Here is a 10,824-nt window from a genome sequence, read left to right as displayed (position 1 = left end):
TGCTTCATTCTTTAATTCTTTTCCATTGACGAAATCATTGGCAGTACGGTGTACAACAACCGAGTGAAGACTACTCTTTCCTTGATAAACTCATGCTCTCAGTCCTTCCGGTGCTACCGCTGTTTGCACCATTTTTTTTTCCCGAAAGTACGGCAAAAGCTTTACTTCTACAATTTATTAGGAGAAAGAAAAAAGAAGATAACAACAGGCTAGTACACTAGATGTGTTTTGAATGAAACATGTCACCAGACTATATATATATGTCTTCGTTAAGTTTGTTCAGCTTTTGGTACCCAGTTTCTTATGGGAGCTAGTGGGTGCAAATAGGGGCAGATCCAGTACACAAGGAGCGGGGGGGCATGTGCCCTATTCAAATTCTGGGTTTCCAAATAAATATATACCTTCTTTTATTTAGCTACACTGATTCATCAGTAATAGGTCGTCACTTAAATTTTGTGCTAGTTTTGCCCTAGGTGCAGAGATTGTGAAATGCTATGAAGTGCTGTAAGCTTGTAACGCTGTTTAGCTCAATGCAATATATGGCGAGCCGAGGCATGTTTTGTCCCCAGAACTCTGAAATAAATCTTCTATCAACACGCTGTTCCTGAGAGAAGCTTTGCGCCATTGACGCTACTGAGTCTGTATTCTGTGGACGACAACGAGACGGCCAGGGAATGGAAAGACTTGTCGACGGTAAATCAGAAGAACAAATCAGCATGAAACGAAGACCTAGCCCAAGCCTAAAGGGTGATTCCAATACGCAAACGATTCAGGTACTGCCATGCTTTTACGGTTTTACCACATCCACACAGAACAATCTGCATTTTGACAATAATGCCGTTTCACAACTTCTGAAACACGTCCTTACCTACCAAGATCACTACCGACCCAATGCAAAAAAGGCTTAGCTACCTCTCTCTCTCTCTCTCTCTCTCTCTCTCTCTCTCACTCACTCTCATTGGTCCAGTCCACGGGGTCTTTCCAACAAGCCAGTATTTGGAGTTAGGCCCCGTTTATTTGGAGTTAGGCCCCGTTTAGATGCACCCCAAAACCTAAATTTTTTTGCGCAGTATCCGTTACATCGAATCTTGCGGTGTATGCATAGAGTACTAAATATAGACGAAAAAAACTAATTGCACAGTTGGGTGAGAAATCGCGAGACGGAACTTTCGAACCTAATTAATCCATAATCAGACACTAATTACTAAATAAAAACGAAAATGCTACAGTAGCTAAAATCCAAAAATTTTTAGATCAAACGTGGGCCTTAGTGAGGACTGAGACTCCAGAAAGGTCGTAGTAGTACATGAGATGCCAAACGGGTGAAGATTGCTGTCCATTCATACTTCAACACCATGCACCAACCCCCAACACCAACTTCCAAGGACTGCTCCTGAAGAAAAGAGACGTGTGACAGCTATCCAGAGGGAGCCAAAAAGATTCAGTGGATGCGACTTTGGGCAAAGCATCATCACCTACGTCATGCTCATGTAAATAGTTCTTTTTTTTGTTTTCATATAGTTAAAGTTGGCCATGCAGCCCGAGGCACGACGGCACGGTATGAAGCCCGCTTTTTTAGCCCGACACGAGTACGGCACGGTCCGGTGACATACGGGCCCGGACTGGCCCGACCCGAGGGAGCAGGCCGTGCCTGGGCCGCTGCTCAGGCCCGTGGGCTGGCATGGCATGGCCCGGCCTGCGTCAGCCGGCCTGGCAGCGGCCCAGCCACCCCCCTCCCCCTCCTCACTCATCCTCCCCTCCCCGCGGCCCAGCGCGGCCGGCCCACCTTCCCTGCCTCCCTCCCCTCCGCATATAAAAGCGCACGGGCCGGCTCCACACCACAGCGCAAGCTCGCCCTCCGTCCCCCTTTCCCACACGCGCCGTCCCCCCTTCCCACACGCGCAAGCTCGCTCCTCCGTCCGTCCTTCTCCACTCCGCCGCTGAGGTGCACCACTGTGGGCTCGGGGCTCCTCACCTCCCTACCTCTTCTTGCTGCACGCGGCCAGATCCTCCTCGGTGGCGTCCACCGTCACCTCCCGCGGGCTACCCCTGCCTCCTCCTGCCACGCGCGGGTGCGCGGCCGCCGCCTCCAGCCGGATCCGCCTCGGGTGCGCGGCGTTGAGCTCGGTAGCAACAGCAGCGTCGAGCGGGCGGCCTCCTCCATCCTCCTCCTGGCTCCTGCCGCCGGATCCGACGGTCGCCGCTGGCCCGCCACCTCCCGCGACTCGAGCAGCTCGCGCCGACGGCCTCCTCTCCCCCGCCTCGCTCTCTCTCTCTCTCTCTTGGCTGTGGTTGCGGGCTTCGGGATGGCCGCACTCGCACCCCGCTTCTCCCCACGTGCGACGCGGGAGACGGGCCTCCTGCCCTCGGTGCCACCCACCACCGCCGTTTTGACCTCGTCCTCTGTCCTCTCTCCCTTCCCCTGCTGAGGCGGGCCTCGGGGCGGCCTGGCCTGTTAAAAAGGCCGTGCTTTCCGGGCCGGGCCGGCACGGGAAGTGGCCCGACGGGCCGTGCCTGCACCATCAATTAGGCATGGCGGACTGGGGCGGCACGGCTCGGCGGCCCGTCATGCTCTACCGTGCCGTGCCCTACCGGGCCGGGCCTGGCACGGGCCCATGCCGGGCCGGGCCGGGCGGCCCGAATGGCCAGCTATACATATAGTACATAATATATTCATCCAGTCTTCAAAAACCCAGCAAGTACTGAATAATCTGTAGTCAAACCGGCACGGCATAGCATCTGTGGAATGGCCATGGAGTCTTTGAAAATCATTATTGAGAAAGACTAGAACTCGTGTAAACTCAAACTTTTTGAACTACTAAAAGATATACGTAATATCAAACAAATATTACATGACCCACATCTACTACATGACCCAGCATCTAGTAATAAACTTATGTGTAAGACCAATTCTTTTTTCAGAGAAAACGAGGCCTTTTCAGGTAGGGTTGGGGGAGACCACTGCACTGCACTTTGAAATGGGCCGGCGCACTACTACATAAAAGATTTTACGAGGTGTTTTGAAATTGGGCTCGGAGGCGGGCGGGCTTTTTAACCGCCTCGGTTAATGCCTGGCATTAACCGAGGCAGCCACAGTCAACCGCCTCGCAAAATCGATTTACCGAGGCGGGCAACCTAATGCGACCGCCTCAGTTAATATTTATTAACCGAGGCGGTTTTCCTAACGCAACCGCCTTAGTTAATACATTAACCGATGCGGTCACATTATAAGGCCCGCCTCGGTAAATAGTGGCCCAGCTCTCAGCCTAGGCAAAGCCCATACTCATTATTCTACCGGGCTCATATATAACCAAGACTTAGGGTTTATTGCTCACTCCACTTCCTACCTCCCAGCCGCACCCGCTCTCTCCACTTCCTCCCTCCCGTAACGCCGCGCGCTCCCTCCCTCCCGTAACACGTGCGGCGCTCCCTCCCTCCCTCTCTCCGCCCGGCACTCCCTCCCTCTCTCCCGGCACCTCCCTCCCTCTCTCCCACAGGCGGCGCACGGTGGTGGAGGCGCGGCCTCACACGGGCAGTGGGCTCCCTCTCCCTCCAGCGGTGGTGGCGGCTAGGGCACGGGCACGGGCTCCCTCTCCCTTCGACGAGCAGACAGCGGCGGTGCAGATCGACGACAAGGTATGCACCTCACTGGCAACAATTTGGCATGACCAGAAAATGAAAGCATATATATGTATATGCACCGAATGAGGCTGATAACGTAGCATATATATGTGTGCAGTGTGTGCACAAGCAAGCAGACGTCGTCGGTAGGTTAGTGAAAGGGTTGCCCTGGTTGCCCCCTCCACCACCACACATCAGCAACTGCAAAGCGTCACCACTCACCAAGTCACCACCATTTAGCTCGCAATAGCTCATCAGCACAATACCTAACATGTTTTAAGAACCACCCCTCCCTCCTCACAAAGCCTTGTAGTTGTAGCTAAGCAAGCTAGCCTCAACAACACCACCACACGAGTACACGACCCACTCCATTAGTTTTCCTTTCCCAGCTCGGTCATCAGCTCCAACTCCAGCTCGCGCTCCCATGGCTGCAGGTGCAGCGGCTGCCTCCACAGGCTACTGGTCGCTTGCGATCGGCGCAATGCGTGCAGCCATGGTGTGCTGGGTTTGCCTGGCTTACATGCGCGGTGTGTGCGACTGGTTGCCATTGCCGCCAGGGACAGGGACGACCGGGAGCACGACGAGCACCCCGGCCGCGGGGCTGCTGGTGCTCTTGGCGGCCGTAGCGATGGTGGCGGGGTGGTTCCTGAACGCCGTCCGGCCGCCTCCGCCGACGTCGTGCGGGACGCCCGGGGGCCCGCCGGTGACCGCGCCCAGGGTGCGGCTCCGGGACGGGCGGTACCTGGCGTACGCCGAGTCCGGGGTCAGCAGGGACCGAGCGCGCTTCAAGGTCGTTTACTCGCACGGCTTCTCCGGCGGCCGAATGGACTCGCCCCGCGCTTCCCAGGTTGGTTGGTGACGGACTCGTGCGCGCTGCCCGTCTCTCTCTCCATCTTCTTTCTTCCACATGCATGCATGTATGCGTGTGCTTCAGGCCGTGGCAACCACTAGTCCGGCCGATAGCGCACCGGCCGGCAACCAAGCAAGTTGGTGGCCAGCACCAACTCCACCGCCAACCCCATGCTGACGGCTGTGCCGCCGTCGTCGTCGCTCACCAACCATCCGCCAGGAGTAACACGCAACGACGTTCCACGAAAACGACTAGGCCGGCTCGCGTTGAATTCTCGCTGTCTTTGCCTACCTGAAGCGTGTGGGCGCCGGCACGGTGCATGCATGGCCAATCATATCGTTTCCAGGCCCGCACGACCGACGCCCCCCGTAGAAATTGTAGCACGCGACTGTGTCAGTCAGTGTAACTGATGGAAAGAACATACTGTACGTAACTGATGAACGGAACACTCGAACTACAGGAGCTGCTGGAGGAGCTGGGCGTGTACATGGTGGCGTTCGACCGCGCCGGGTACGGCGAGAGCGACCCGGACCCGCGGCGGTCGCTGGAGAGCGCGGCGCTGGACATCGAGGACCTCGCCGACGCGCTGGGGCTCGGCGACAGGTTCCACCTCGTCTGCTCCTCCCTCGGCTCCCACGCCGGCTGGGCCGCCATCAGGTACATCCCGCACAGGCTGGCCGGGCTGGCCATGATGGCGCCCGTGATCAACTACCGCTGGCGCGGGCTGCCGCGGGGCCTCGCCCGGCAGCTCTACAGGAAGCAGACCGTCGGCGACCAGTGGTCGCTCCGGGTCGCCTACTACGCACCGTGGCTGCTACACTGGTGGATGAGCCAGTCGTGGCTGCCCACCTCTACCGTCATCGACGGCTCCGCGCCCTTCCCCAACGCGCTCGACGAGAAGAACCGCGTCATGGCGCTCTCCAACGGCATGTTCCACTCGGTTCGTCGGCTCACCTCGCTCGGTTGCCTTAATTAGCTTGTCCTGTCCCCCGGAACGAAACCAACAGCTTTGCAAAGTGTTCTTTCTTGTTGCAGAGGGCGAGGCTGGCGACGCAGCAGGGGGCGCAGGAGTCCTTCTACCGCGACATGGTGGTCATGTTCGGGAGGTGGCCGGAGTTCGAGCCCACGGACCTCGAGAAGCCGCCGTTCCCGGTGCACCTGTTCCAAGGCGACGAGGACGGCGTCGTGCCCGTGCAGCTGCAGCGGCACACGTGCCGCAAGCTCGGCTGGGTCAACTACCACGAGCTCCCCGGTACTGGCCACTTCTTGTCAGCGGTGCCAGGACTCGGCGACAGGATCGTCAGCACGCTCCTGTCATCACCGGCGTCGGCGTCGGCTTAACTGATCCAGGACTCGCATCTAGCGAGTCGTAGTACATGACTGATCTGCTGTAGCTACATGTCTCGAAGCACTACTGATCGTTGAAGAAAGGCACTTCCTGTGAGCTCAGGCCTAGCCACTACTGTATTGTACCAAGAAACTGAATAGACGAAGGCACTTTTTATATATCATTAGAGGGGTATTTGACTCGTTGTACATAAATATTTATCATCAGACTGAAAATAATTCCATCCAGATCTGCAATTTACATACAGCTACAAAGAACAGTAACTGGCTAGCAACTTTGAAACTATCTAGATTCACAGGAACACGACCCATCGTAACAAAACTGTTACAGTACACACGCTACGGCTGCAAAGGTCGCAGCAGCATTTCACCAATCAAGAAAATATTGGCTGTAAATAGGAGAGAAAGGAACACAGCTGGGGAGGAAAAATAACCGCTGCTCATCTCCCGCATTGAGTTGCTATGAATCCAAACATATTCACAACCACAAATAAAGAATCAAGCGTTGATCTCTGCATCACACTGCTGCTCCCTGTGGCAGCTTCTTCGGCTCCAGAACATGCCTGAGCAGCTGGTCCGGTCTAGATCCTCCTCCCCCCTCTTGTCCAGCTCCATACTTACGCAGTGCGAGGGTCGGGGAGATTGGACCTCGGAACCATCCTGTGCATCTGTAGCACCGCATGGATCATCATCGCTGCACCTGCAGGTTGGGAGGGCGGATGACGGGAACGGGCTGCAGGTGATTGGACAGACTAGCTCTGAAGAGACGGCTGCCACACGGTTGCGTCTGATTTCGGCTTTGGAGACAGTGGCTGGCGAGTCCATAGATCGGGTGTTTAGTATGCATGGGTTGCAGAATGTGAGTGCTGAACTTGATTTAAGCCCTTCTGTTGGTGTGCTTGGTAACTTAGTGAATGACATTATGCCATTCCGACAAAGAGGGCACGGGATGGACCCAGGTGGGCCTGTGAACTCGACACGGATGTTGCTGGTTGAGCAGAGATAGAGAGCACATTTGATGCAGAACTCATGACTGCAACCTGAAAGGACAAAAAAAATAATGTCACATACCAACTTTACACATTGGGACACACTGTAGCATGATATAGATGACCAAGAGATCAACGGAAATCCTATTGAAAACATATAGCTTTGTTAAAGCTTAAAAGCACTTTACGCAACCAAGGTTACGTATAAAAGTGCCATTAGTGTTTTGGTATTTAACTTTCATTTATATAGTGTTGTGTTACTTTCACTGATTTTTAAAGTTTCACAAAATGACAGCATCTCTTGCAGTCATAGTGCCATGTGAAGCGAGAAATATCGAAGCCTCTCTAGGTAAAATTTAAGCACGATAATATTGAAGAAGCCTCTCTAGGTAAAATTTAAGCAAGTTACCTTCAGCAGCAACAGAACAAGACCTTTCTAGACAAACTGAACAGAGATCATTATCATCAACTGACGGTACTGTATGCTGCAACTCAAATTCTCTGCAAATGCGCATCAAATAAAATATATAAACAAATGTTCAATACGTTTTAACTTTAAGATCATTTGAATGACTATATCTTTTTTTTCGAAAATTGAATGACTATATCTAAACCACATGTAACGCTATTAGCGGGAGAAAAAAACACCAAACACATCCAAGGAGGAATCGCAGAGCCAGCTTAAGTAGGTAAAATTGCAAAATCAGCAGAAGTAACTCAACTTCATTCTAGCAGTTTAACTCCAACATAAATGTTAAAATAACTGGAGTACTAGAGATGACTATACTACGATGATTGAAGGTGGCAAAAGAGACAGATCAATGACCATATTTTCTCCATACCCAACAATCCAAGCCGAGCATTGTTGCCTTAGTAAAAGTAACAATCTCTGGAAATAATGCAATTCTAAAAGAGATGTAAACTCCCCTAACTGTTCACAGATATTATTTCCACTAGAATACAGAATGAAACAGCTTTCATGGCCTCCTCCTTTACTTTGCAAAAAGCATAGGGCATATGTTGACATATCAAAAGTCTTCTAGCATAGCGACATACATTCATTATATCAAAAGCCAGCATCGATAGCTATCTATGAAAGTAAGAAATTCAGTTATAATACTTTACTTCCAGCTGAAGAAAACATGTGTGAGTTGTTAAACACTAACCTGGCTATATTAAGTATGCTCATGAGCGGCAAGGCAAGATAACTGGACGGTTGAAATACAGGGACATTCGAGTGCGAATTCGGAGAAAGTAATGGCTCCAAAGAGCGCCGTCCAAATATTCTAGCAACATCAACAGGAAGCCACCTAAACACAAGATAGTGAAATAAGTTACGGCTACTCATGTGAGTTTGGCCAATGGATAAAATGGTAATATTACTAAAGATTTGGAATACTACATAACATTATTAACAAAAACAACTTACCCATTGCAATTGAGTGTCAACCTGCTAGCACCTTTTGATATTAGTAGCTGCAAAAACAGCATCATCAAATACCAGAACAAATTAATTCTTCATTCAATAGCTATAACTGAAAGTCTGAAACGGGCTTCTTGTCAAAAAGGTGATGCTGCTTTATGACATTGACTAACCTCACAGCATTCTTGTTTACCCCTGCCTGCCGCATAATGCAACGGTGTACTGCCAGCTCCTGTTCCACCAGTGCATTGTTAAAATCTCATTTGAGTAAGAGAAATAGCATTGTCCAATGCATTCCATCTGAGCTAAGAACCAACACTTGCCTATCAAATTTGTAGTAGTGCCATAGGGGAATGTCACAGCTGAGACATTAGCACCTAAGTCAATCAACAACTGCATGCAATCTAAGTGACCGTTCAATGCTGCCATGTGAAGTGCTGTAACGCCACCATCAGCAGGCTTGTTGATGTACCTCACACGGGCACTGAAACAAACATGGAGTTAACAGATAGTTTTTTGAAACAATAAAATTTGATTCATTGACAACACATACGATTCATTAAACTTCTGCCCCAACAAGGAATTAGGACTGCTCCCACTGTTCGTCTGACAATCACCACCATCCACCACAGAAGAGGCAATATCTTCCAAGGCCACACTTGGGACAAAGTCTGCAACTAAAAGCCTAATACACCGAACAAATCCATCATGTGCAGCAAAATGCAGTGCCGTTCGACCACTCAAGTAATCTGCCCTGGTAACCTGAATCAGACAAAAAAAAAATCAGTACCCACGGACCCACCTTGTGCTAAGCCAAAAAAAAACGTAGCAGACAAAAATATTATATTAGACAACGTCTTACATTGCATCTGAAGAGAAGAAGCATCTGAACCACCTCCCAGTGCCCATGCCGACACGCATGCATCAACGCAGTCTTGATCCATCCATCAAAGCAATTGCAACCAATCAACAAACTATTTGATACAGATAAAAACTGAAGAATGAACAAAAATGCAATTCCTATCCCGCGGGCATAAGTGCCAGAAAGAGCTATGAAATCTAATCAAATCTTGGTTCAGCTCTGGCTCATAGGCACAAGTGCATAACAGGTTCAGATTTTCTTATGCCATCGCTGAGCAGAGCAACCTAAAACTGAATCTTGATGCCACAATCTATTTCCATGGCATAGGAGTTGACAAATCAACCACTTGTGCACGAACAGATCTTAGCATTTGTTCGAATTGCACTCACAGATGATAACTGGAACACACATAGATGAGAACTTTTGAACCCAGAGAGCGTACCTGGCCACAGTAGTTGCGCGCGTTAACGTCAGCGCCTTTCTCCAGCAGCATCGTGACAATCTGCACAGAGAGAACAATTCCTGACCCAAAATCGAGGGGGGGGGGGGGGGGGGGGGGGGGGGGGGGGGGGGGGGGGGGGTGGAGGGAGGAGAGTCGCTGAAAACACGGAAGAATCCGCACGTACGTCGAGATGGCCCTTGGCGGCGGCGAAGTGGAGCGGGGTGTTTAGGCCGCCGAAGGTGGAGTAGCGCGCGAGCGCGGGGCTGAGCTCCAGCAGCATCCGCGCCTCGACGGCGTCCCCGTCGCGCGCCGCCGAGACGAGGCGTTCGCCGGAGGCCGAGCAACCCAGCGAGTTGCCCATCGCCGGCGCCGGCGAGGCAGGCGCGCCCTTCGCAACCACTCGGCGTGCCGGCAGAGAGAGCGGACTCCGCCGCCACCGCCTCCTGGGGGTACGCGCGCTCGCCGGCGGCAAGGGGCGCTTCTGTGATTTGTGCGAATTCCGGGGGGGGGGGGGGGGGGGGGGGGGGGGGGGCGGGGGGGGGGGGGGGGGGGGTGGGTGGTCTCCCTCCGCGTCTCCTGGCTGGGGTCTCAAAAATTTCGCAGCTCCGGAGGAAGAGGGAGGAGGACGGGACGGGGAGTGGAAATGGAAGGCCTTTATTAATTTGTTTTCCTTATTATTATACCACATTTTATATTCTCTTGATTTGGATTTATTTATTTACCACCCTTTTATTGTCTGCTTCACTCAAGTAGGCGTGACATACTAACATGCGTGTCCGTGATCTTGTGAGCTGTGATTGGGCTTAGGGTCTGGCTGCTAGTAAAAGAAGCCGGCTAATAGTTTCTTTATTAACGTTATTATCTAGCATACTATCTACGATCCTATTTGAATTCTCTAGCAAATACTTTCTCCGTCTAAAAAAGAATATAATTCTAGTACAATACTCCACATCAAGTTAAAGTATCTCAAATTTGACCAACTATATAAAAAAAAGTATAAATAATTATTTCATTAAATAAGTATCATTAGATTTATCATAAGATATATTTTTATAATATATATCTGGTGCTAAAAGCATTAATAATTTTGCTTATATATTTGGTCAAACTTTGAAGGCTTTAATTAATCCTCTAGTGGCTGACACTAAGTTGATTTTGCATGATGACACTCACGTGCCCAACGCTCACGGATGGATCCTTTCTTTTCCTACTTTTTTGTTTCGGTGGTAGATGAAGTGGGTGTGTTCTTATCTAGGAGCAGATAGAAAAGACGAGCCACAAAAGTCCTTT

General features: G+C 51.2%; 2 protein-coding genes across 2 annotated transcripts; one reads left to right on the top strand and one right to left on the bottom strand.

Moving 5' to 3' along the window:
- The first annotated feature begins 3,782 nt into the window (after positions 1-3,782).
- Positions 3,783-6,131, top strand: LOC136541666 (uncharacterized). The gene is made up of 3 exons (XM_066533673.1): positions 3,783-4,468; positions 4,932-5,411; positions 5,507-6,131. Exons 1-3 carry the CDS (start codon positions 4,046-4,048, stop codon positions 5,810-5,812), a joined length of 1,209 nt encoding a protein of 402 aa, XP_066389770.1. The 5' UTR covers positions 3,783-4,045; the 3' UTR covers positions 5,813-6,131.
- LOC136541658 (probable E3 ubiquitin-protein ligase XBOS33) lies at positions 5,994-10,035 on the bottom strand. Its single transcript, XM_066533660.1, has 10 exons — positions 9,719-10,035; positions 9,535-9,594; positions 9,093-9,164; positions 8,784-8,992; positions 8,554-8,714; positions 8,404-8,462; positions 8,237-8,283; positions 7,974-8,117; positions 7,217-7,308; positions 5,994-6,858 (listed from the first exon to the last, which is right to left on the bottom strand). The coding sequence occupies exons 1-10, from the start codon at positions 9,893-9,895 to the stop codon at positions 6,317-6,319; spliced, it is 1,563 nt and encodes a 520-aa protein (XP_066389757.1). The 5' UTR covers positions 9,896-10,035; the 3' UTR covers positions 5,994-6,316.
- Between the last annotated feature and the right edge of the window lie 789 nt (positions 10,036-10,824).

The sequence above is a fragment of the Miscanthus floridulus genome, chromosome 1 (genome assembly GCF_019320115.1).
Source record: "Miscanthus floridulus cultivar M001 chromosome 1, ASM1932011v1, whole genome shotgun sequence".
NCBI lineage: Eukaryota > Viridiplantae > Streptophyta > Magnoliopsida > Poales > Poaceae > Miscanthus > Miscanthus floridulus.
The sequence above is the reverse complement of the archived record's forward strand: the minus strand, read 5'-3'. Positions and strand labels throughout refer to the sequence as shown.

What these genes read in the sequence shown, in the direction of transcription:
- LOC136541658 (XM_066533660.1), bottom strand. Translation starts at nt 9,895, where the DNA reads ATGGGCAACTCGCTGGGTTGCTCGGCCTCCGGCGAACGCCTCGTCTCG. An exon ending in CACTACTACAAATTTGATAG is followed by an intron (nt 8,463 to 8,553) that starts GCAAGTGTTGGT and finishes CTGGTGGAACAG; the next exon opens with GAGCTGGCAGTACACCGTTG. An exon ending in TTGACACTCAATTGCAATGG is followed by an intron (nt 8,118 to 8,236) that starts GTAAGTTGTTTT and finishes TCTTGTGTTTAG; the next exon opens with GTGGCTTCCTGTTGATGTTG.
- LOC136541666 (XM_066533673.1), top strand. Translation starts at nt 4,046, where the DNA reads ATGGCTGCAGGTGCAGCGGCTGCCTCCACAGGCTACTGGTCGCTTGCG. An exon ending in ACTCGCCCCGCGCTTCCCAG is followed by an intron (nt 4,469 to 4,931) that starts GTTGGTTGGTGA and finishes CTCGAACTACAG; the next exon opens with GAGCTGCTGGAGGAGCTGGG. An exon ending in CCAACGGCATGTTCCACTCG is followed by an intron (nt 5,412 to 5,506) that starts GTTCGTCGGCTC and finishes TTCTTGTTGCAG; the next exon opens with AGGGCGAGGCTGGCGACGCA.